The 26,965-nt window shown below is 46.7% G+C and overlaps 1 protein-coding gene across 1 annotated transcript in view; it reads right to left on the bottom strand.

The window, feature by feature from the left end:
- The window catches only part of CHIC2 (cysteine rich hydrophobic domain 2), a 48,191-nt gene extending 21,521 nt beyond the window's left edge, over positions 1 to 26,670 (bottom strand). The window contains exons 1-3 of the mRNA XM_077279759.1: positions 26,258 to 26,670; positions 9,886 to 9,940; positions 9,649 to 9,804 (exon numbers count right to left, since the gene is read on the bottom strand). Coding sequence (XP_077135874.1) covers positions 9,649 to 9,804; positions 9,886 to 9,940; positions 26,258 to 26,379 — 333 coding nt within the window. The 5' untranslated portion in view covers positions 26,380 to 26,670. The remainder of the gene's footprint in view (positions 1 to 9,648; positions 9,805 to 9,885; positions 9,941 to 26,257) is intronic.
- Between the last annotated feature and the right edge of the window lie 295 nt (positions 26,671 to 26,965).

Raw genomic sequence — 26,965 nt, 5'->3', positions numbered from 1 at the left:
CACTTCCAAGCTCTGCGGTGCGCCCAAACAGTGGTTTACCTCCACATATGGGGTATCGACGTACTCAGGAGAAATTGCACAACAACTTTTGTGGTCTAATTTCTCCTGTTACCCTTGTGAAAATAAGAATTTGTGGGCGAAAAAATCATTTTTGTGAAAACAAATGCGATTTTTTATTTTCACGGCTCTACGTTATAAACTTCTGTGAAGCACTTGGGGGTTCAAAGTGCTCACCACACATCTAGATAAGTTCCTTGGGGGGTCTAGTTTCCAAAATGGTATCACTTGTGGGGGGTTTCCACTGTTTAGGCACATTAGGGGCTCTCCAAACGCGACATGGCGTCCGATCTCAATTCCAGCCAATTCTGCATTGAAACAGTCAAACGGTGCTCCTTCACTTCCAAGCTCTGCGGTGCGCCCAAACAGTGGTTTACCTCCACATATGGGGTATCGGCGTACTCAGGAAAAATTGCACAACAAAATTTGTGGTTAAATTTCTGTTTTTACACTTGTGAAAATTAAAAAAAATGGTTCTGAAGTAAAATGTTTGCAAAAAAAAGTAAAATGTTCATTTTTTTCTTCCACATTGTTTTAGTTCCTGTGAAGTACGTAAAGGGTTAATAAACTTCTTGAATGTGGTTTTGAGCAGCTTGAGGGGTGCAGTTTTTAGAATGGTGTCACACTTGGTTATTTTCTATCATATAGACCCCTCAAAATCACTTCAAAGGTGATGTGGTCCCTAAAAAAAACATGGTGTTGTAAAAATGAGAAATTGCTGGTCAACTTTTAACCCTTATAACTCCCTAACAAAAAAAAAAATTGTTTCCAAAATTGTGCTGATGTAAAGTAGACATGTGAGAAATGTTATTTATTAACTATTTTTTGTGACATATCTCTCTGATTTAAGGGCATAAAAATACAAAGTTTGAAAATTGCAAAATTTTAAAAATTTTCGCCATATTTCCATTTTTTTCATAAATAATCGCAAGTAATATCGAAGAAATGTTACCACTAACTTGAAGTACAACATGTCACGAAAAAACAATCTCAGAATCAGCGGGATCCGATAAAGCGTTCCAGAGTTATAACCTCATAAAGTGACACTGGTCAGAATTGTAAAAATTGGCTCGGTCATTAAGTACCAAATTGGCTCTGTCACTAAGGGGTTAAAAATGTCAGCTTGGCACGCAAAAAATAAGCCCTCACCCGACCAGAGATCCCGAAAAATGGAAACACTACGGGTATCAAATTTTTTTTTTTTTTAGCAAAGTTTGGATTTTTTTTTTCACCACTTAGATAAAAAATAACCTAGACATGTTTGGTGTCTATAAACTCAATGACCTGGAGAATCATAATGGCAGGTCAGTTTTAGCATTTAGTGAATCTAGCAAAAAAGCCAAACAAAAAACAAGTGTGGGATTGCACTTTTTTTGCAATTTCACCACACTTGGATTTTTTTTCCTGTTTTCTAGTACAAGACATGGTAAAATCAATGGTGATGTTAAAAAGTACAACTCGTCCCGCAAAAAATAAGCCCTCACATGGCCATATTGACGGGAGAAAAAAAAAAACAAAAAAAAAAACAAGTTATGGCTCTGGGAAGGTGGGGAGCGAAAAATGAAAACGCAAAAACAAAAAAGGGCCGTGTCTTGAAGGATTTAAATACTTAATAAGTAACATTTCCCACATGTCTACTTTACATCAGCACAATTTTGGAACCAATTTTTTTTTTGTTAGGGAGTTATAAGGGTTAAAATTTAAACAGCGATTTCTCATTATTACACCATATTTTTTTTTTTTTTTAATGGGACCACCTCACATTTGAAGTCACTTTGATGGGTCTATGTGATAGAATGGTGTCACTTTTGGGTATTTTCTAAAAACTGCACCCCTCAGGGTATGTGCACACGTTGCGGATTTTGCTACGGATCCGCAGTGGATTGGCCGCTACGGATTCGCAGCAGTTTTCCCTGAGTTTACAGTACCATGTACACCTATGGAAAACAAAATCCGCAGTGCACATGCTGCAGAAAAAAACGGGCAGAAATGTAGCGTTGTTTATTCCGCAGCATGTCAATTCTTTGTGCGGATTCTGCAGCGGTTTACACCTGCTCCATAATAGGAATCCGCAGGTGTAAAACCGCAGGTGGAATCCGTACAAAATCCGCAAAAAAAAACCGCAGTAAATCCGCAGTAATTCCACAGGTAATCCACAGTGCGGTTTACCTGCGGATTTACCAAAATCAGTCCTAAAACCACCACTTTCCGCAACGTGTGCACGTGGCCACAAGGTGCTCAAAACCGCATTCAAGAAGTTTATTAATCCTTCAGGTGCTTCACAGGAATTTTTAGAATGTAAATGAACATGTAAACTTTTTTTTCACAAAAAGTTTACATCAGAGCCAGTTTTTTTCTATTTTACCAAGGGTAACAGGAGAAATTAGACCCCAAAAGCTGTTGAGCAATTTGTCCTGAGTATGCTGATATGTGGGGGTAAACCACTGTTTTGGCGCATGGCAGAGCTCGGAAGAGAAGGAGCACCGTTTGACTTTTTCATCGCAAAATTGGCTGGAATGGAGATCGGAAACCATGTCGAGTTTGGAGAGACCCTGATGTGCTTAAATACTGGAAACCCCCCACAAGTGACACCATTTTGGAAACTAGACCCCCCCAGGGAGCTTCTTTAAATGTGTGGTGAGCACTTTGAACCCCCATACTTCACAGAAGTTTATAAAGTAGAGCCGAAAAAATAAAAAATAAATCATATTTTTTCCACAAAAATGATCTTTTCGCCAGTTTTTTTTTTTTTACCAAGGGTAACAAAAGTTGTGCAAAATTTTCTTGAGTACGTCGATACCCCATATGTAGGGGAATACTACTTTTGAGGTACAGTGCAAAGCTCAGTAGGGAAGAGGTGCCATATTGGAGTTCAGATTTTGCTGAAATGTTTTGGGGTGCCATGTCACATTGGCAGAGCCCCTGAGGTGCCAGAACAGCAGAAACCCCTATATGTGAATTCATTTTACAAACTACACTCCCCAATGAATTCATCTAGGGGTGCAGTGATCATATTAACACCACATGTGCCTCACAGAATGTTATACCACTAAGCGGTGAAGAAAGAATAAGTTACATTTCTACCACTAAAATGTGTTAGCCCCAAGTTTTTAAGTTTTCTAAGGGCTAATAGGATTTTTTTTTTTACAAAAAACTGGGGTCCATTTTTTCCTGAGTGTGCCAATACCCTACATATAAATCGGGAAATATTTTTCAGGCACAGTGCAAAGCTCAGAAGGCAAGGAGCGTCAGATTTTATTGGGAGAGACTGAGGTCCCAGAACAGCAGAACCTCCTCATAAGTCACCCCAATTTACGAACTACACCCTCTCAATGAATTAATCTAGGGATGCAGTGATCACATTGACACCATGGGTGTGTGTCAGAATTTTATACCATTGGGAAGTGAAGTGAAGATAAAAACTACATTTTTACCACCAAAATTTTGTTTTAGCCAAAGATTTAGCATGTTCACACAAAAAAGTGGGTAAAAATGGCACCAAAATTTGTCCCACAATTTCTACTGAACATGGCAATAACCAATATGTGGCTGTACAGTACTGCTTAGCCATACGGAAACACTCGGGAGGAAGGAAGCGCTAATTGCCTATTCAAGTGAATGGGTGTGTGCACATGTCAGTGTGTTTCCATGGACCAAGTGTCCGTGGGCAAAACACGCTGACATGTCCATTTTTTAATGTTAGCACGGGCCACAAAACGTCCCAAACATATGCATAACACACATGGACGTCATCTGTGTGAGATGCATCAGAGCCGGGGAAGAAGCGTTACAGTAAGCGCTGTTCCTCATTGTCGGGTGCTGAACATGGCTCTCATCATCCCCCCCTGCTCTGCCGGCAATCGGCGCGAGCAAGGGAGAATGATGAGAGTTACATTTAAGTGATAAAAGCTGGAGGCAACCTCTATGACAGTCACTGAGGCTGCTTTCCCAGCAACTCATTCACCAGTGGTTTTCAGCCGGGACGGTTGCATCTTGGCACGTCTAGGTTGAAAATTTATTAACCCCCAGACATGGATTACGGCGTGAGACACGACGGACAGGTATGGTATATTGTTGTTTTTTTATTTTATTTTTATTACAGGAGTTTGACGGCTTCGGTGGAATTAGGCGAGGTCATAAGTATGGTTTAACTGAGAATATTAAAGGAGTCTGTCATTTTTTCAATAAAAGGACTTTATTCTGGCTGTGTGTTTATTTACAATACAACTAAAGGATCAGTAATGCATAGGTGTCTCATAGACACTTCTGCATTACTAAGCCATGGGCTTGATGTCACCTGACAATACAAAGATGACATCAACCCCACAAATATGAACCCCACTTGCCACCGCTACAGAGCAAGTGGGAAGAACCGGGCAAAGATGTGCCTTTTCTGGGCAGTTGTGGGCTGCTATTTTTAGGCTGGGGGGGGGGGGGGTCAATATCCATGGCCCCTTAGCAGCCTGAGAATATCAGCCCCCAGCTGTGAGCTTTAGAAAGGCTGCTTGTCAAAAATGGGGGGAACCCCCACACTGGTTTTTCTTATTTATAAAAATAAAATAAAATAAAAAACAGCGCGGGGACTCTTCTACTCTTGATAACCAGCCTTGCAGAAGCTGACAGCTGAGGGTTGCAGCCCCCAGCTGTGAGTTTTGCCTGGCTTGTTATAGAAAATACAGGGGAACCCACGCGGTTTTTTATTTTCATTTACTTATAGCGCAGGCAGCGGTTTATGAATACCCACATCAGCCGCTCCTGCAGTCATTTATTAGCAGCAGGGATAGGCTAATTGAAGTAATAGTCCCATCAGCCGCCGCCTGCTCTTTTATCACTTCAATGTAACTCATCATTCTCTCCTGCACCTGGCGCCGGGTAACAGCGTTTACTGTAACGCTTCTTCCTTGGTGCCCGTCCATGTGGTACTGATGCGGCACATGCATGCCACACGTATTACACACACGGACACTGACATCTCCTGTACTGGAAATATCATGACGTGCGAAGGAGACCTTATAGCGGGTTTTTACATTTTGCTGCTGTCACACACTAAAAGATGCTTTTTATTGCAAAAAATAGTTTTTGCATCGCCACATTTTGAGAGCTATAATTTTTCCATATTTTGGACCACAGAGTTATGTGAGGGCTTGTTTTTTGCGGGACAAGTTGATGTTTTTATTTGCACCATTTTTGGGGCACGTGGCATTTTTTTGATCGCTTTCTATTCCGATTTTTGGGAGAGAGAATGAACAAAAACCAGCGTTTATACAGTTACATGTGTAGTAAAATTGATAAGGCAGTTTTATTCTTCAGGTCAGTACGATTACAGCAATGCCTCATTAATATTTTTTTTATGTTTTGGCGCTTTTATACAATAAAAACAATTTAAAAATAATTATTTTTGCATCACTTTATTCTGAGAGCTAATAACTTTTAGTTTTCCGCTGATGGAGCTGTATGGCAGCTTGTTTTTTGTGGGACAAGATGATGTTTTCAGCAGCACCATGTATATTTATATCCATCTTTTTGATCGCGTGTTATACCACTTTTTGTTCGGCGGTATGATAAAGCTTTGTTTGCCTTGTATTTTTATTTTTTATGGTGTTCTCTAAAGGGGTTAACTAGTGGGACAGTTTTATAGGTCAGGACGTTGCGGATGCGGCGATATTAAATGTGTACTTTTATTGTTTAGTTTTTTTATTCAAATATTTAGTTAGTGAGAATATATATTATACAGGTCCTTCTCAAAAAATTAGCATATAGTGTTAAATTTCATTATTTACCATAATGTAATGATTACAATTAAACTTTCATATATTATAGATTCATTATCCACCAACTGAAATTTGTCAGGTCTTTTATTGTTTTAATACTGATGATTTTGGCATACAACTCCTGATAACCCAAAAAACCTGTCTCAATAAATTAGCATATCAAGAAAAGGTTCTCTAAACGACCTATTACCCTAATCTTCTGAATCAACTAATTAACTCTAAACACATGCAAAAGATACCTGAGGCTTTTAAAAACTCCCTGCCTGGTTCATTACTCAAAACCCCCATCATGGGTAAGACTAGCGACCTGACAGATGTCAAGAAGGCCATCATTGACACCCTCAAGCAAGAGGGTAAGACCCAGAAAGAAATTTCTCAACAAATAGGCTGTTCCCAGAGTGCTGTATCAAGGCACCTCAATGGTAAGTTTGTTGGAAGGAAACAATGTGGCAGAAAACGCTGTACAACGAGAAGAGGTGACCGGACCCTGAGGAAGATTGTGGAGAAGGACCGATTCCAGACCTTGGGGAACCTGAGGAAGCAGTGGACTGAGTCTGGTGTGGAAACATCCAGAGCCACCGTGCACAGGCGTGTGCAGGAAATGGGCTACAGGTGCCGCATTCCCCAGGTAAAGCCACTTTTGAACCATAAACAGCGGCAGAAGCGCCTGACCTGGGCTACAGAGAAGCAGCACTGGACTGTTGCTAAGTGGTCCCAAGTACTTTTTTCCGATGAAAGCAAATTTTGCATGTCATTCGGAAATCAAGGTGCCAGAGTCTGGAGGAAGACTGGGGAGAAGGAAATGCCAAAATGCCTGAAGTCCAGTGTCAAGTACCCAGTCAGTGATGGTGTGGGGTGCCATGTCAGCTGCTGGTGTTGGTCCACTGTGTTTCATCAAGGGCAGGGTCAATGCAGCTAGCTATCAGGAGATTTTGGAGCACTTCATGCTTCCTGGCACCTGCTCACAGTGCCAAAACCACTGGTAAATGGTTTACTGACCATGGTATTACTGTGCTCAATTGGCCTGCCAACTCTCCTGACCTGAACCCCATAGAGAATCTGTGGGATATTGTGAAGAGAAAGTTGAGAGACGCAAGACCCAACACTCTGGATGAGCTTAAGGCCGCTATTGAAGCATCCTGGGTCTCCATAACATCTCAGCAGTGTCATAGGCTGATTGCCTCCATGCCACGTCGCATTGAAGCAGTCATTTCTGCCAAAGGATTCCCGACCAAGTATTGAGTGCATAACTGAACATTATTATTTGATGGTTTTTTTGTTTGTTATTAAAAAACACTTTTATTTGATTGGACGGTTGAAATATGCTAATTTATTGAGACAGGTTTTTGGGGTTATCAGGAGTTGTATGCCAAAATCATCAGTATTAAAACAATAAAAGACCTGACAAATTTCAGTTGGTGGATAATGAATCTATAATATATGAAAGTTTAATTGTAATCATTACATTATGGTAAATAATGAAATTTAAACTATATGCTAATTTTTTGAGAAGGACCTGTACTTATACTTTTTTTTTTAATATACTTTTTTCTAACTTTTACTTTGTCCCACTATGGGACAATCATTTTTTGCAGGCTGATCGCTTCTATAGCATGCAGATGAAGCAGCATCTGCATGCTATGGAAGCTGTCAGTTCTGCACTGACAGGGAGACTTGCTGATCATGCACTGTGCATGACCAACAAGCTTCCTTTCTCTGGTGACCCGGATGTCGTCACGAAGACATCCGCTCACCATGGCAATGATCGGGACCACACGTCACGCTGCAGGGTCTCAGATCCAAAGGCAGAGGGGCTGTCAGCCCTGTATAGGCTTCCGAAATGCTGCGGTCATGTTCGATTGGGGGTTAAAGTGCCGGGAGCGGTCATAGACCGCTCCTGGCACTTAGTACCAGGTGTCAGAATCAGCTGACACCCGGCGGCGATCGCCCACGCACACCCAGTGTGCGTGGATGGTCGCTCAGACTTATTATTCAGTCCATGGTTAAATAGGCCTGGGTCACATGGACAGAATATTACATCTGATATCAGAAAGGGGTTAATCAGCACCATAAATTTTATATAAAGACGTTCAGACATAGTTGGCACCAAAATCACTATACACCAGTGTTATAAATACAGTACAGACCAAAAGTTTGGACACACCTTCTCATTTAAAGATTTTTCTGTATTTTCATGACTATGAAAATTGTACATTCACACTGAAGGGATCAAAAGTATGAATTAACACGTGGAATTATATACTTAACAAAAAAGTGTGAAACAACTGAAATTATGTCCTATATTCTAGGTTCTTCAAAGTAGCCACCTTTTGTTTTGATGACTGCTTTGCACACTCTTGGCATTCTCTAGATGAGCCTCTAGAGGTAGGCATTGGGAATGGTCTTCCAACAATCTTGAAGCAGTTCCCAGAGATGCTTAGCACTTGTTGGCCCTTTTGCCTTCACTCTGCGGTCCAGCTCACCCCAAACCATCTCGATTGGGTTCAGGTCTGGTGACTGTGGAGGCCAGGTCATCTGGTGTAGCACCCCATCACTCTCTTTCTTGGTCAAATAGCCCTTACACAGCCTGGAGGTGTGTTTAGGGTTATTGTCCTGTTGAAAAATAAATGATGGTCCAACTAAACGCAAACCGGATGGAATAGCATGCCGCTGCAAGATGCTGTGGTAGCCATGCTGGTTCAGTATGCCTTCAATTTTGAATAAATCACCAACAGTGTCACCAGCAAAGCACCCCCACACGATCACACCTCCTCCTCCATGCTTCACGGTGGGAACCAGGCATGTAGAGTCCATCCGTTCACCTTTTCTGCATCACACAAAGACACGGTGGTTGGAACCAAAGATCTCAAATTTGGACTCATCAGACCAAAGCACAGATTTCCACTGGTGTAATGTCCATTCCTTGTGTTCTTTAGCCCAAACAAGTCTCTTCTGCTTGTTGCCTGTCCTTAGCAGTGGTTTCCTAGCAGCTATTTTACCATGAAGGTCTGCTGCACAAAGTCTCCTCTTACCAGTTGTTGTAGAGAGGTGTCTGCTGCTAGAACTCTGTGTGGCATTGACCTGGTCTCTAATCTGAGCTGCTGTTAACCTGCGATTTCTGAGGCTGGTGACTCGGATAAACTTATCCTCAGATGCAGAGGTGACTCTTGGTCTTCCTTTCCTGGGGCAGTCTTCATGTGAGCCAGTTTCTTTGTATCGCTTGATTGTTTTTGCCACTGCACGTGGGGACACTTTCAAAGTTTTCCCAATTTTTCGGACTGACTGACCTTCATTTCTTAAAGTAATGATGGCCACTCGTTTTTCTTTACTTAGCTGCTTTTTTCTTGCCATAATACACATTCTAACAGTCTATTCAGTAGGACTATCAGCTGTGTATCCACCAGACTTATGCGCAACACAACTGATGGCCCCAACCCCATTTATAAGGCAAGAAATCCCACTTACTAAACTGGACAGGGCACACCTGTGAAGTGAAAACCATTCCCGGTGACTACATCTTGAAGCTCATCAAGAGAATGCCAAGCGTGTGCAAAGCAGTCATCACAGCAAAAGGTGGCTACTTTGAAGAACCTAGAATATAAGACAAAATTTCAGTTTCACACTTTTTTGTTAAGTGTATAATTCCACATGTGTTAATTCATAGTTTTGATGCCTTCAGTGTTAATGTCCAATTTTCATAGTCATGAAAATACAGAAAAATCTTTAAATGAGAAGGTGTGTCCAAACTTTTGGTCTGTACTGTACATCCTACATTTTTGCATTACAGCATAGAGAAACAGAGATCAGAATTATAACTTACTCTTTTACTGAGACATACGACTGGCCACATACTACATCCCAGCGTGCAGCAGCAACAAAGACACCCACATAGCAGCCATCGAACATTTATTGGAAGATTCTTTTTAAGACAACTATTGACTCGGTTAATACTAGATTTAAATTCTTCTGGTGCTACCTGGAAGTATAAATAAAATAATTAGAAATTAGATTATGAAACCATTAAAACTTCACATATTTGTGAGGAATGAACACTTACTTTTCCAGTTAGGGATGATGGGAATTCTGCTTCAAACTTGTTGCTAAGACCAAACCTACAAAGAAAAAAAAAAAGAAAAGAAAAAAAGTAAACCAATGTTTTCTTGTCAGAAAGGCTTGCAGCACACTGAAAACTGAAGATCACAACATTAAACCTATGGGCGATTAGGCTGAGGCAGAGTACACAGAAAAAAAAAGCTCAGTTTTATTTCTGGAAATAATAAATTGTCCTGGGTTGCAATGTTGTGCCAAAGATGTAAACCTGGGTGGGCACAACCATCACAAGCAGTTGTGGATGTGCAGATGTGGTCCCTCTTGACCAATATAGTACATGACCAGGTGCCTTCAAGTGGCATCACTATGCAGGCAGAACATCTAACAGGTGCCCAAAGCTAAAGGCACTGGTGGAACCTGTGTTATCTTTCATTGTAATTCTGCCTCTAATGGTAATGACTGAGAATTGGACTTTACGGACCAGGAAGGATAAGCCTACAGTATTACGAGGATCTAGGGAGGGTGATATGCAAAACAAGCTGCGGAAGGAATACAGGAGTTTTCAGAAACCAGAAAACCTCTTTAAATACTGATGCATCCATGTCTTAATCAGTTTGTGCATCCTTATTTGCACTCAATATCATTTCCTCATTGAAATGTCCCAAAATTTAAATGCAATTCCAATTGTTGCGACTGAGGATTTAACACTAGCTCCAGCAAGCACCACCAAAATGGGAGGATCTGGGGTGAAATCTACCTGTCAAATTAATCATAATTTGCGCCAGCAACGTGCCATAAATTATGCATTTTTGCGCCTCTTAAATTTCTGGTAGAGGCACAAGGCAGTTGCAAGTTGAAAGATGCACCAAATTAATTACAAGGCGTGCAGAGTTTGGCGCATTGCACTCCAGTGATGCTTTCGATAAGACTTGAGTGCAAAACATCAACTTTAAAAATCGGGGCCATAGTGTTAAGAGCCAATAAATAGAGATGGGTGGACACCTGGATGTTCGGGTCCGGCAGGTTCGGCCGAACAGTTACAAAAAGTTCGGGTTCGGGTACCAGAACAGTACCCGGACTCGAACATCCATTGTTTGCCACGCTGTCATGTGCATGACAGCGTGGCAAACACCACTTCTGATCGGCGGTAAAATCATCACTGCCGGTCAGACAGATAGCGTGAGCCCGCAGCTGTGATCGGAGGTATAAAGTTAACCTCTGGTCACTGATGTCAGCAGATATGACTAATCGCTCCCATCAGCTGATACCTGCTGCCACTAATAACAGTGAGAGCAGGAGCAGATGATAGGAATATTCATCAGCTGGCGCCTACGCTGTAAAGAAATAAAAAAAAAAACACACATTAAACTGATAAGACTGAATTTGGAAAGGCACACACCTGTCTATATAAGACCTCACAGCTCACAGTAAGGGTATGTGCACACGTTGCAGAAAGGTGTGCGGATTTTTCCGCACTGATTTTGGTAAATCCGCACTGCGGATTTCCTGCGGAATTACCACGGTTTTTGTGCGGATTCCAAATGTGGTTTCCTATTATGGAGCAGGTGTAAACCGCTGCAAAATCTGCACAAAGAATTGACATGCTGCAGAATAAACAACGCAGCGTTTCCGCAGCATGTGCACTGCGGATTTTTTTCCATAGGTTTACATGGTACTGTAAACTCATGGGAAACTGCTGCGAATCCGCAGCGGCCAATCTGCTGCGGATTCGCAGCAAAATCTGCAACGTGTGCACATACCCTAAATGTCAGACCAAATGAGAATCATGAGTTCAAAGGAACTGGCCAAGGAGCTCAGAGACAGAATTGTGGCAAGTCACAGATTCGGCCAATGTTACAACAAAATTTCTGCAGTACTCAAGGTTGCTAAGAGCACAGTGGCCTCCATAATCCTTAAATGGAAGAAGTTTAAGACCACCAGAAGTCTTCCTAGATCTGGCCATCTAGCCAAACTGAGCAATTGTGGGAGAAGAGCCTTGGTGAGAGGTAAAGAAAAACCCCAAGATCACTGTGGCTGAGCTCCAGAGATGCATTAGGGAGGTGGGAGAATGGTCCTCAAAGTCAACCATCACTGCAGCCCTCCAACAGTCAGGCCTTTATGGCAGAGTGGCCCGACGGAAGCCTCTCCTCAGTGAAAGACATATGAAAGCCCGCAGAGTTTGCTAAAAACACATGAAGGACTCCAAAACTATGAGAAATAAGATTCTCTGGTCTGATGAAACAAAGATAGACCTTTTTGGTGATAATTCTAAGTGGTATGTGTGGAGAAAACCAGGCACTGCTCATCACCTGCCCAATACAATCCCAACAGTGAAACATGGTGGTGGCAGCATCATGCTATGGAGGTGTTTTCAGCTGAAGGGACAGGATGACTGGTTGCCATTGAAGAAAATATGAATGCGGCCAAGTACAGAGATATCCTGGATGAAAACCGCTTCCAGAGTGCTCTGGACGTCAGACTTGGCCGAAGGTTCACCTTCCAATGACCCTAAGCACACAGCTAAAATAACAAAGCAATGGCTTCAGAACAACCCTATGACCATTCTTGACTGGCCCGGCCAGAGCCCTGACCTAAACCCAATTGAGCATCTCTGGAGAGACCTGAAAATGGCTGTCCACCAGTGTTCACCATCCAACCTGACGGAACTGGAGAGGATCTGCAAGGAAGAATGGCAGAGGATCCCCAAATCCAGGTGTGAAAAACATGTTGCATCATTCCCAAGAAGTCTCATGGCTGTACTAGCTCAAAAGGTGCTTCTACTCAATACTGAGCAAAGGGTCTGAATACTTCTGACCATGTGATATTTCAGTTTTCTCTTTTAATAAATTTGCAAAAATGTCTACATTTGGTTTTTCAGTTAAGATGGGGTGCAGAGTGTACATTAATGAGAAAAAAATAAACTTTTTTGAATTTACCAAATGGCTGCTGCAATGAAACAAAGAGTGAAAAATGTAAAGGGGTCTGAATACTTTCCATACCCACTGTATATTTACAATATGCACATCATTACTCTGACACATCCTAAGTTTCATTTGGAGGTGGTCCAAGTGGTAAAACCTCAACTCATAACTTAAGGCTATGTGCACACGTAGGAAGGGTCCTCTGCGGGTTCTCCCGCAGTGGATTTGATAAATTGCAGGGCAAAACCGCTGCGGTTATCCCTGCAGATATATCGCGCTTTGTCTTGCGGTTTCCGCTGCGGGTTTACTCCTGCACTTGTTTTACTATTGATGCTGCATATGCAGCATCAATAGTAATGTTAAAAATAATTTTAAAAAAATGGTTATACTCACCCTCCGACGTCCCGATCTCCTCGGCGCTGCACGCGGCGGTCCGGTTCCAAAGATGCTATGCGAGAAGGACCTTTGTGACCGTGACGTCATCGCAGGCCCTGCTCACATAGCAACCCTGCGACCGGACGGCCACAAGCAGCGCTGAGAGGTGAGTATATCATTATTTTTTATTTATTTATTTATTTTTTTTACACAAATATGGTTTCCAGGGCCTGGAGGAGAGTCTCCTCTCCCCCACCCCGGGTACCATCCGCACATGATCCGCTTACTTCCCGCATGGTGGGCATAGCCCCATGCTGGAAGTAAGCGGATCAAAGCATTACTATGTGTGCAGAATCGCCGCGATTCCGCACAAAGAAGTAACATGCTGCGGGTTGTAAACCGCTGCGTTCCCGTGCGTTTTTTCCCGCAGCATGTGCACAGCGTTTTCGGTTTCCCATATGTTTACATTGAACTGTAAACTCATGGGAAACTGCTGCGGACCCGCAATTGCAGAAACGCTGCGGATCCGCAACGTGTGCACATACCCTAAAGGGGATATTCAGGACTTTAAAAATAAATGTACAGATGCATTAAAAGGCAGGTAATTGCTACTTACCTGCCTGTTGGGTCTGGCGCCGTTCCCTGCCGTCACAGACTTCTGCTGATGTCACTTCAAAAGAGTAGCAGTTTCTTTTCCTGTAGACAGGGTGGGATTACTGGTGTCATACTGATTGACAGATGGCTTCCTGCAATTGGGGGAAACCCAAAGCTGTCAATCAGTATGACGCCAGTAGTCAAAATATGTCAACAGGAAGAAAACCCGCTGCTCTATTCACAGGGAGCAGCTGAATCTCTGACAGGAGCAGTCAATGAATATAGCCAGGTACAACAGACAGATAGTTGCCTCTGTTGGCAACTACATGCCTGTTTAGTGCTTAGGCGCATTTTTCTTTACAGTCCAGGATATGCTTTTTAAACGAAGGGGCAGAAACACGTGTAGATCGTTTGTGAGCTTGTACTCCTCTGCTCAGTCTCCAGATGAGAGCCAGCCATGCATGTCTAAGGCTATGTGTACTCGCTGCGGATTTTCTGCGGATCAGCAGCGGTTTTTGCGGTGCAGAAACGCTGCAGATCCGCAAGTGATTTACAGTACAATGTAAATCAATGGAAAAAAGAAAAAAACGCTGTGCTGATGGTGCGGAAAATTCCGTGCGGAAATGCTGCGGATTAAAAGAAGTAGCATGTCACTTCTTTTTTGCAGATCTGCAGCGTTTTTGTACCCATTCCATTATAGAAATCCGCAGGGGTAAAAAACGCAGTAAATCCGCACCAAAAACTCAACAAAGCCGCATCGGCGTTTTCTGCCAGGAGATGCAGAATCTTAACCAGAAATTCCTAAGCCTAATCCGCAACGTGTGCACATAGCCTAAGGCTGCTTTCACACTAGCGTCGTACGTCGCAATGCGTCTTTTGGAGAAAAAATGCATCCTGCAAAATTGCCTGCAGGATGCGTTTTTTCTCCATACACTTGCATTAGTGACGCATTGCCACACGTTGCATCAGTTGCGCTACGGATGCGTCGTGTTGTGGCGGACCGTCAGCACAAAAAACGTTACATGAAACGTTTTTTTGTGCGTCGTGTCCGCCATTTCCGACTGCGCATGCGTGGCCGGAACTCCGCCCCCTCCTCCCCGGACATTACAATGGGGCAGCGGATGCGTTGTAAAACTGCATCCGCTGCCCCCGTTGTTTTTTTTCACAGTATGCGTCGGCACGTCGCATTGTGACGTGCGTCGCTAGTGTGAAAGTAGCCTAAGGCTACTTTCACACATCAGGTTTTTGCTGTCAGGCTAAATCCGGCTAAATTTCAAAAAATGTTGCCGCCGGATCGTTTTTTTCCCCATAGACTTGCATTAGTGCCGGATGACATTGCGTTTCATCCGGTTTTCGCCGGATCTGGCAAATCTGCCGTTTCCGGTTTCTGGAAAAAACGTCCATAGCAACGTTTTATGTCTCCGGCGAAAAAGCCGGAAGAGCCGGATCCGGAAAAATGACGGATTCCGGCACCGGATTCCGTTTTTTTTGTTTTTTGTTTTTTTTTAACTGAGCATGCTCCAATTTTTTTTTTCCAATAATCTAGATATGCTAGCCAGATCCGTCGAAAAAACGGATCCGTCGCATCAGTTTTTCACAATCTGCGTCGGATCTGGTTTTTCCAACATTAGCCGGATTGTGCCTGATGCAAAAAAACGATGTGTGAAAGTAGCCTAAACGTGACAGACAAGACATCTCCAAGTCATATCTGAAAGGCTCATTTTCCATAACTGACAGAAATTAAAAGAAAAGGAGTTGTGGACAGAGACCAGGTTGTATAAACCACAGCAGATCCTCTCTCTTGGACCTGCACTTATCAGACATTTATGACATATCCTCTGAATAGCCAGACAATTTTCAAGACACTGATCTGGTGTTTGTGAGTACAACAGGCTACAAACCAATACAGAAGAAACACTAAGCTGTGTGTGTTACATTGTATCCAGTAAGCAGGCTTCTTGTGGACCAATGGTTGGCTACAAAGTAAAGTATCAATATATAGCACTGGTTGTATGAACCACAGGATTTCTGAACATGATAGAACTGTAGCAAATACTATAATGGTGTTGGGAGTTTTCAATCTGTACGTGTTAAACACAAATCGTTCCATGAACTCAAAACAAGGAAAGAGCTTCAAAATATCCCCAAAAAAATGAAAGAGCAAATCAGCAGCAGCCTGGAATCTTTAAGAAATTTTTTTTTATACAATCCTTGACAGTTGGAAAAAAATGGCAGCCAAAGCCAGCATGCTGTAAAATAACTATAAATGTTCAGCAACACTCAGCATTCTAGCAGCAATGAAACTACGACTCCCAACATGACCTGGCAGTTGTAGTTTCACAATCAGGAGTGTTGACGTTTGCTGTTCCAAGCTTACAGAGAAACCATCTACCGTAACTCCACAATCCACTACACAACCACAAGCTGCCCAATAAGCTAGCAGGTTTTAACAGTCCAGCTTTGCTGCTCATCATGTAGCTGAAGAATTCAAAGAAGCGCCTCAAAACTAGAGATTCAGACTATGCAGCTGGGAAGCAATTGCCTGCAGCAGAAGAGACAAATATCATTTACTTGCACCTGATGAGAAAGGTAAATGGCACACAGTCTAGTATGGTGAACTACAAGCCCAGGTGCCAGATAATGTAAGCAAGCCATGTACTCAGGGCAAGATGAGCGCTCTTATCTACACTAAACAAACAAAATACCAAGAAGCCAGTTTAACCTCTTCCGGACTGTCCGGGTACGTGTGGTGACAGTTTTCAGACATGCCAAAGACACTTAAGGTACCGTCACATTTAGCGACGCTGCAGCGATCTAGACAACGATGCCGATCACTGCAGCGTCGCTGGAGAGCTGTCACACAGACAGCTCTCCAGCGACCAACGATGCCGAAGTCCCCAGGTAACCAGGGTAAACATCGGGTTACTAAGCGCAGGGCCGCGCTTAGTAACCCGATGTTTACCCTGGTTACCAGTGTAAATGTAAAAAAACAAACAAACACTACATACTTATATTCCGATGTCTGTCGCGTCCCCCGGCGTTCTGCTTCCCTGCACTTGTTAAGAAAATTGCAACCACAACGGGGGTAAAGGAAAAATAATATAGACTTAATTATTAATGATTTATAATGACCCCAGTGATAACAAAAAAAGTGAGTGGAAACCACTCATGCCATGAGGAAAAAAACCAACCACCTAAAGCCAGGAAACCAATCCCAGAAAAAGGAAACCAAAGCAGGGAATATGTATAATTATATATAGATCTTTATTGATGGTGATACAAATAATTAAAAAGTGCACATGTTGGATAAAATAATTGAAGTAAAATTCCCAAACAAACATATATAATAGCCAATAGGCCTACGGTGTACCATAAGTAATAAAACAATTGTATAGAAATATCATATATATGTCTCCCAAATTATACGTGTAAAATGTGAAAATTGAATAAAATTTAAAATGAAATATATTAACCCATAATAGGGTAAGGAGGAGAAAGTGCCAATAGTGAGAAAAGTGCAATATAAATCACTCGCAAATCTATCAAGTGCACTACACAAAAAAAGCAATAAAGTGGCCAGTATGAAATGTGGAGGACATATACCTTATGGAGTCACCGTATCCAACAAAGCGCACCCCAAGGGGTGCGCTTTGTTGGATACGGTGACTCCATAAGGTATATGTCCTCCACATTTCATACTGGCCACTTTATTGCTTTTTTTGTGTAGTGCACTTGATAGATTTGCGAGTGATTTATATTGCACGATTGCACTTTTCTCACTATTGGCACTTTCTCCTCCTTACCCTATTATGGGTTAATATATTTCATTTTAAATTTTATTCAATTTTCACATTTTACACGTATAATTTGGGAGACATATATATGATATTTCTATACAATTGTTTTATTACTTATGGTACACCGTAGGCCTATTGGCTATTATATATGTTTGTTTGGGAATTTTACTTCAATTATTTTATCCAACATGTGCACTTTTTAATTATTTGTATCACCATCAATAAAGATCTATATATAATTATACATATTCCCTGCTTTGGTTTCCTTTTTCTGGGATTGGTTTCCTGGCTTTAGGTGGTTGGTTTTTTTGCTTCCCTGCACTGTAAGCGCCGTCCCTAAAGCAGAGCGGTGACGTCACCGCTGTGCTTTGCTTTACGGCCGGACGGTGCTGACACAGTGCAGGGAAGCAGAACGCCGGGGGACGCGACAGACATCGGAATGTAAGTATGTAGTGTTTGGTTTTTATTACATTTACACTGGTAACCAGGGTAAATATCGGGTTACTAAGCGCGGCCCTGCGCTTAGTAACCCGATGTTTACCCTGGTTACCAGTGAAGACATCGCTGAATCCGCGTCACACACGCCGACTCAGTGATGTCTGCGGGTGAGCCAGCGACGAAATAAGGTGCTGGCCTTCTAGCTCCGACCAACGATGTCACAGCAGGATCCTGATCGCTGCTGCGTGTCAAACACAACGATATTGCTATCCAGGACGCTGCAACGTCACGGATCGCCAGCGATATCGTTGTTAAGTTGTTCAGTGTGAAGGTACCTTTACTCAGGTAACCCCATTCACTTGGGTCTGTGACATGTCAGTGTATTTCCAGTAAAGTCCCATCAACCACCATCTGCTCTCACTGTTATCAGTTGAATACAACTCAACACTCACCCCTGCTAGTGCCAATCTCTGTATGAGCAGGGGAGAACGATGAGAGCGGTCTTCAGCATTGGGGAACAGCGCTAACTGTACAACTGCCTCCCAGGCACCGATACATGTGATACTTGATACAGCACACGGTTGCTACACGTGTGCCGCAAGTATTACACAGACACATCACCGGTACTGGTTTTTCCAGTACCGGAAATATAAGGACGTGTGAAACCAGCCTAAGACAGAAACCAACTGCATTCAGCACCCCCCCCCCCCCTCTCAAAAAGGTCAACAATCTACATATCGCATGGAGAAGCATGTATGGCATCTGGAGAGCAATCTATACACTTTTCATATAAATGACGACCTATGTGCCTCACATTTCCCATGGGAAAACCTTTAAAGGGAACCTGTCACCCACAAAATCGAGGGTGAGCTAAGCCCACCAGCATCAGGAGCTTATCTACAGCATTCTGTAATGCTGTAGATAAGCCCCCCGATGTATTCTAAAAGATAAGAAAAAGTGGTTAGATTACACTCACCCAGGGGCGGTCCCGGTCCAATGGTTATCGCGGTCCATTCCGGCGCCTCCCATCTTCATCAGATGACGTCCTCTTCCGGTCTTCACGCTGCAACTCCGGCGCAGGCATTCTTTGTCTGCCCTGTTGAGGGCAGAGCAAATTACTGAAGTGCGCAGGCGCCGGGCCTCTGACCTTTTCTGGCGCCTGCGCACTGCAGTACTTTGCTCTGCCCTCAACAGGTAAGACAAAGAATGCCTGCGCCGGAGCAGCAGCGTGAAGACCAGAAGAGGACGTCATCCTATGAAGATGGGAGGCCACGGACCGGACCGCGACGCCCGCCGGATTGGACCACCCGCCCAGGTGAGTATAATCTAACCTCTTTTTCTCATCTTTTAGGATATATCGGGTGCTCATTTGCGAGAAAAACGGACTAAGTGTAATCCGATTAAGGCTGTGTGCACACGATGCGGATTTAGTTCGGATCCGCAGCGTTTTTTCCGCGCAGAAACGCTGCAGATCCGCACTGTGATTTACAGTACAATGTAAATCAATGTAAAAAAAAAAATGCACATTATGCAGAAAAATCAGTGCGGAATTGCTGCGGATTTCAAAGAAGTGCATGTCACTTCTTTTGTGCGGATCTGCAGCGTTTCTGCACCCCTCCATGATAGAAATCTGCATTAGGAAAAACTGCAGAAAATCCGCACAAAAACCGCATAAAAACTGCGGCAAATCCGCAGCTGCGGATTCTGCCAGGAGATGCGGATTTTGTGCAGAAAATTCTGCACCTCTTTTCTTACATGTGCACATAGCCTAAAAAGAAAAAAAATGGATTGCACTCCAGTCAATGTTAATCTACGAGTTAGGCTACTTTCACACTAGCGTTAACTGCAATACGTCGCAAATGCGTCGTTTTGCCGAAAATACGCATCCAGCAAAAGTTCTTGCTGGATACGTTTTTTCGTCATAGACTAACATTAGCGACGCATTTGCGACGCATTGCCAAACGTCGCGTCCGTTTTGCGACGCTTGGGCGTGTGGTAGCGGACCGTCAGGAGAAAAAAAACGTTACATGTAACGTTTTTTGCTCACGACGGTCCGCTTTTTCCGACCGCGCATGCGCGGCCGGAACTCCGCCCCCACCTCCCCGCACTTCCCCGCACCTCACAATGGGGCAGCGGATGCGTTGGAAAAATACATCCGCTGCCCCCGTTGTGCGGCGGAGACCACGCTAGCGTCGGGAACGTCGGCCCGACGCACAGCGACGGGTCTTTCCCGACGCTAGTGTGAAAGTAGCCTTACAGCTCATCTGTGATTTTTTTTTCTCAGCTGAAATCGGACTGAGGAAAAAAAAAAACGCATGCTGCAATTTGCCACGTATATTGGCCGAGACTTGCCAATAAAAGTCTATTTGTTTGGATAAAAAAAAAAAAAAAATAAGCATGGCACTCAGATCATGCAAGTGCCATCCGATTTTGAAAACTGTGTGTAAATAACAGAGAATTGCTCTATGTAAACGTTCATGTTAAAATCGCATTGCAATCGGATAGCATTCGCATGTGCCATATTTTTCTGACTATAAGAGGCACTTTTTTCCTCCAGAAATGTGGAAGAAAATGGGGGAGCGTCTTATAGGCCGGATGTACCGATTCTGCTTGGGAGGTGGGGGAGCAGTTTCGATGGAGCAGGGGTCAAAGAGGCAGGAGCCGGCTGCTGCGGCTAACTCCTGTGCGAGCTGCTAATTCACTGCATTCCACGCCCATGGGCGTGGAGGGCAATGAATGTTCATTTCTCTTGATGGCATCCTGGTATGATTGGCCCCCATGCCGGTCCTGGTATGATTGGTACCTTCCTTTCCTTATCCTGGTATGCATGGCTTCATCAGAAAACATTAAAATAACAAACCATTATAGTTACCTTCCCAGCATACTATTACGATGCCAACAACTGCTTTATGCTTGTAAGCAGAGCTTGGCAGGGACGTCATGTGCTGCTTGCAAGCCTAAGGGCCGCTGCCAGAATACTCAATGCTCTACACGCCGGGACTGTGTGCGCACAAAGCAGTGAGTATTCATTGCTCTCTAGCGAGCACAGTGTCAGAAGGAGACTTCCTGCTTCCGGCTGTCCCGTGTGTCACTACTTAAGAGAAATAAATATTCACCCCATTTCATGACTATTCATTTCTCTTAAGTATCGGCACACTTGACCGCCGGCAGCAGCAGGAAGTCTCCAGCTGACACTGTGCTCGCTAGAGTGCAATGAATACTCACTGCTTTGCGTGCACACAGTCCCGGAATGCAGAGTATTGATTATTCTGGCAGCTGCCCTTCGGCTTGCAAGCAGCACATGACATCTCTGCCAAGCGCTGCTTATAAGCATAAAGCAGTTGCTGGCATTAGAACAGGATGCTGCGAGGGAGCGCCGGGAATGTAAGTATAATGGGTTTTTTTTTTTATGTTTTCTGATGGGGCCGTGCATACCAGGATGGGAATGAGTGGGTGGGAGCTAATCATAAGGATGGGGGCGTGCATACCAGGAGCGGTGTTTGGGGCCAATCATACCAGAATAAGGATGGGGCCATGCATACCGGGATGGGGAGGAGGGGGACCATGCATACCAGGATAGGGATGGGGATGAGGGGGACCATGCATACCAGGATAGGTATGGGGATGAGGGGGACCATGCATACCAGGATAGGGATGGGGATGAGGGGGACCATGCATACCAGGATAGGGATGGGGATGAGGGGGACCATGCATACCAGGATAGGGATGGGGATGAGGGGGACCATGCATACCAGGATAGGGATGGGGATGAGGGGGACCATGCATACCAGGATAGGGATGGGGATGAGGGGGACCATGCATACCAGGATAGGGATGGGGATGAGGGGGACCATGCATACCAGGATAGGGATGGGGATGAGGGGGACCATGCATACCAGGATAGGGATGGGGATGAGGGGGACCATGCATACCAGGATAGGGATGGGGATGAGGGGGACCATGCATACCAGGATAGGGATGGGGATGAGGGGGACCATGCATACCAGGATAGGGATGGGGATGAGGGGGACCATGCATACCAGGATAGGGATGGGGATGAGGGGGACCATGCATACCAGGATAGGGATGGGGATGAGGGGGACCATGCATACCAGGATATGGGGATGAGGGGGATCATGCATACCAGGATATGGGGATATTAAGTACAGAATTGACCACATTTTTTTGCTTCAATTTTTTTCCCTAATATCCTCCTCTAAAACCTAGGTGTGTCTTACGGTCTGGTGCATCTTACAGTCCGAAAAATACAGTAAATCGGATGCTAGATGTGAAAAATCGGATGGCACTCGCTTGAAAAATCACATGACACTTGCAGGGCACTAGTCCTACTTTTCTGGACTGAAATCGGAACTTTTTTTTTTTTTACGATGATCGGTACGAGCCCTTACAGAGGAGAGCTTGTGACAGTTAGGCTATGTGCACACATAGCGGTTTTTACCGCGGAACCGCAGCGTTTCTGCAGCTGCGGGTCCGCAGCAGTTTCCATTGCGTTTACAGTTACATGTAAACCCTATGGAAACCGCAATCCGCTGTGCACATGCTGCGGGAAAAACAGCGCAGAAACGCAGCGGTTTACATTCCACAGCATGTCACTTCTTTTGTGCAGAATCGCTGCGATTCTGCACACATAGGAATGCATTGATCCGCTTACTTCCCGCATGGGGCTGTGCCCACGATGCGGGAAGTTAGCGGATAATGTGCAGATAGTACTCGGGGTGGAGGAGAGGAGACTCTCCTCCAGGCCCTGGGAACCATATTTGTGTAAAAAAGAAAAGAATTAAAATAAAATATAATGATATACTCACCTCTCAGAGCTGCACGCAGCCGTCCGGTCTCAGGGTTGCCGTGACGTCACGAAGGTCCTTCTCGCACAGCATCTTTGGAACCGGACCGCCGCGTGCAGCGCCGAGGAGATCGGGACGTCAGAGGGAGAGTATAACCATTTTTTTAAATTATTTTTAACATTACTATTGATGCTGCATATTGCTGCATATGCAGCATCAATAGTATAGGAGTAAACCCGCAGCGGAAACCGCAAAACAAACTGCGATAAATCTGCAGGGATTACCGCAGCGGTTTTGCCCTGCAGATTTATCGAATCCGCTGCGGGAGAACCCACAGAGGACCCCGCAAAGTGTGCACATAGCCTTACTCTGACATCTGGTCAGTCAGAAGTTGCAGTTACAAGATGGCGGATTTGGATCAGAGCAGCGTTGGGCAAAGCTGAAGACTGTGGATGGTAAGTATAAGACTAAGGGGAAGGAACTTACATTAGTTGCACCACTCCAGGTCTGAAATAAAATACCGTAAAATACACGCTGATTGACTTGATCTAGGGCAGTGTTTCCCAAACTCCAGTCCTCACGGACCCCACAGGTCATGTTTTCAGGACTTCCATAGTGTTGCACAGGTGAGAGGATTCCTGAGGGCTTGATGAAACTTCCACCACCTGTGCAATACTAAGGAAATCCTGAGAACATGACATGTGGGGTCCGTGAGGACTGGAGTTTGGGAAACACTGATCTAGGGTATGCAACAGATACCAGTGTCCAAGCAGAAGTAACAATACAATCTGATAATCACCACATTACCATTTCCTTGCAGCTTCTTCACCAACTGTTACATCTCATCAGGCAGCCCCCAATGTCACATACCTGTAAGTTCCTACATAAAGTGATATAAAATGTGGGGTGCAGCAAGTGTGAGGTTCATGTATATATAGAAACACAAGTGAGAAGATGCAGCTCATCATAGGCTGGAAAGAAACATGTCTGATTTCTTGCAGCCTGTGATGGGGGCATCTCGTCACGTGTGTGTGTTAGTGAGACCAGTGTGAATGGGCGTGCCATGTGCAAAACATGCGCATGTGTATCACGTATGTGTCATGTGCATGTCATGTTACGTGCGTGTGTGCGACTGTCTCACGTGCATGACGTGTATGTTTTACATGTGTATAACGTGTGTGCCTCCTTACTGCTGGTGATGAGGTACTGAGGAGGGGGCAGAGGTACTGAGGAGGGGGCAGAGGTGCCCATGGCTACCTTCAGTTTGTTGCAAGGTGGACATACCTGCCTGCCCCGTGCTCCGCTCTAACCTGCCAGCCCCTGTGCGGTGCTCCCCTCTAACCTGCCAGCCCCCTGTGCTGTGCTCCCCTCTCTCCTGCCTTCCCCCTGTGCTCCCCTCTCCTGCCAGCCCCCTGTGCTGTGCTCCCCTCTCCCGCCTGTCCCGTGCTCCTCTCTCCCGCCAGCCCCCTGTGCTGCGCTCCCCTCTCTCCCGCCTGCCCCCTGTGCGGTGCTCCCCTCTCCCGCCTGTCCCCTGTGCTCCTCTCTCCCGCCAGCCCCCTGTGCTGCGCTCCCCTCTCTCCCGCCAGCCCCCTGTGCTGCGCTCCCCTCTCTCCCGCCTGCCCCCTGTGCTGCGCTCCCCCCTCTCCCGCCTGCCCCCTGTGCTGCGCTCCCCTCTCTCCCGCCTGCCCCCTGTGCTGCGCTCCACTCTCTCCCGCCTGCCCCCTGTGCTGCGCTCCCCTCTCTCCCGCCTGCCCCCTGTGCTGCGCTCCCCTCTCTCCCACCTGCCCCCTGTGCTGCGCTCCCCTCTCTCCCGCCTGCCCCCTGTGCTGCACTTCCCGTCTCTCCCGCCTGCCCCCTGTGCTGCGCTCCCCTCTCTCCCGCGCTCCCCTCTCCCCCGCCTGCCCTGTGCTGCGCTCCCATCTCCCCCGCCTGCCCCCTGTGCTGCGCTCCCCTCTCTCCCGCCTGCCCCCTGTGCTGCGCTCCCCTCTCTCCCGCCTGCCCCCTGTGCTGCGCTCCCCTCTCTCCCGCCTGCCCCCTGTGCTGCGCTTCCCGTCTCTCCCGCCTGCCCCCTGTGCTGCGCTCCCCTCTCTCCCGCGCTCCCATCTCCCCCGCCTGCCCCCTCTGCTGTGCTCCTCTCTCCCCTGCCAGCCCCCTGTGCTGTGCTCCTCTCTCCCCTGCCTGCCCCTGTGCTCCTCTCTCCCCTGCCTGCCCCCTGTGCTGTGCTCCTCTCTCCCCTGCCTGCCCCTGTGCTGTGCTCCCCTCTCCCCTGCCTGCCCCCTGTGCTCCTCTCTCCCCTGCCTGCCCCTGTGCTGTGCTCCCCTCTCCCCTGCCTGCCCCCTGTGCTCCCCTCTCCCCCCTGTGCTGTGCTCCCCTCTCCTGCCTGCCCCCTGTGCTGTGCTCCTCTCTCCCCTGCCTGCCCCTGTGCTGTGCTCCCCTCTCCCCTGCCTGCCCCCTGTGCTCCCCTCTCCCCTGCCTGCCCCCTGTGCTCCTCTCTCCCCTGCCTGCCCCTGTGCTGTGCTCCCCTCTCCCCTGCCTGCCCCCTGTGCTCCCCTCTCCCCCCTGTGCTGTGCTCCCCTCTCCTGCCTGCCCCCTGTGCTGTGCTCCTCTCTCCCCTGCCAGCCCCCTGTGCTGTGCTCCCCTCTCTCCTGCCAGTCCCCTGTGCTGTGCTCCTCTCTCCCCTGCCAGCCCCCTGTGCTGTGCTCCCCTCTCCCCTGCCTGCCCCCTGTGCTGTGCTCCCCTCTCCCCTGCCTGCCCCCTGTGCTGCCCTCTCCCCTGCCTGCCCCGCCCTCTCCCCTGCCTGCCCCCTGTGCTGTGCTCCTCTCTCCCCTGCCTGCCCCCTGTGCTCTCCTCTCCCCTGCGCTGTGCTCCTCTCTCCCCCCTGTGCTGTGCTCCCCTCTCCCCTGCCTGCCCCCTGTGCTGTGCTCCTCTCTCCCCCCTGTGCTGTGCTCCCCTCTCCCCTGCCTGCCCCCTGTGCTCCCCTCTCCCCTGCCTGCCCCCTGTGCTGTGCTCCCCTCTCCCCTGTGCTGTGCTCCCCTCTCCCCTGCCTGCCCCCTGTGCTGTGCTCCCCTCTCCCCTGCCTGCCCCCTGTGCTGTGCTCCCCTCTCCCCTGTGCTGTGCTCCCCTCTCCCCTGCCTGCCCCCTGTGCTGTGCTCCCCTCTCCCCTGCCTGCCCCCTGTGCTGTGCTCCCCTCTCCCCTGCCTGCCCCCTGTGCTGTGCTCCCCTCTCCCCTGTGCTGTGCTCCCCTCTCCCCTGCCTGCCCCCTGTGCTGTGCTCCCCTCTCCCCTGCCTGCCCCCTGTGCTGTGCTCCCCTCTCCTGCCTGCATTGTGCCGGCACATCGCACACCACACTCTCTCCGGCTCCTGCCTGCTCGGTACCGGCTGTGAGCCGCATTCTTTCCGTTACATGTGCATCCCCCCCGTCCTACCCCCACTGCCCTCTCCAGACTTACACTGTGACGTGCCCACATCCCCGCACAACCACCGGGTCCGGGGCGTATTTCAGCAGCTGCTCCTCCAGCGCACGCTCCTCGTCTTCTTCTTCCTCTTCGTAAATCTCATCAAAATCCGCCATTCTCCACAGCCGGGTGGTGGGGCGCCGCTGCTCTCTTCTACCTTGTCCCCGGTGCCGTTACCAGGAAGCTAAGGCCGCCATACCCGGTAGTGACTAGAACGGAGTTGATTTCTTGAGGTAATGATGCCACCGGAAGGGGCGGGGCCTCCGAGTCCACTGAAGACTTGAAGACTCGATAGCAGGAAGCTGCGTTGTGCTGTGTTGAGGCTGCTGGAGAAGAGATGCAGGAAATGAGGGGCTGCTCCATGGAGCCGTATGAGGAGAGGACCGAGGGGCTGCTCCATGGATCCCTGTGAGGAGAGGACCGAGGGGCTGCATCATGGATCCCTGTGAGGAGAGGACCGAGGGGCTGCACCATGGACTCTTGTGCAAATGGGAAAGAGGACACAGGACTCATTCAGGGAGGGGCGATGATGAGGGGCTGTGGGGAGAAGGAGGGGATGATGAGGGGCTGTGGGGAGAAGGAGGGGATGATGGGGGGCTGTGGGGAAAAGGAGGGGATGATGAGGGGCTGTGGGGAGAAGGAGGGGATGATGGGGGGCTGTGGGGAGAAGGAGGGGATGATGAGGGGCTGTGGGGAGAAGGA

Source organism: Ranitomeya variabilis, chromosome 1, assembly GCF_051348905.1.
Source record: "Ranitomeya variabilis isolate aRanVar5 chromosome 1, aRanVar5.hap1, whole genome shotgun sequence".
Taxonomy (NCBI): domain Eukaryota; kingdom Metazoa; phylum Chordata; class Amphibia; order Anura; family Dendrobatidae; genus Ranitomeya; species Ranitomeya variabilis.
Note: the sequence above shows the minus strand (reverse complement) of the source record. Positions and strands in the feature narration are given on the sequence as shown.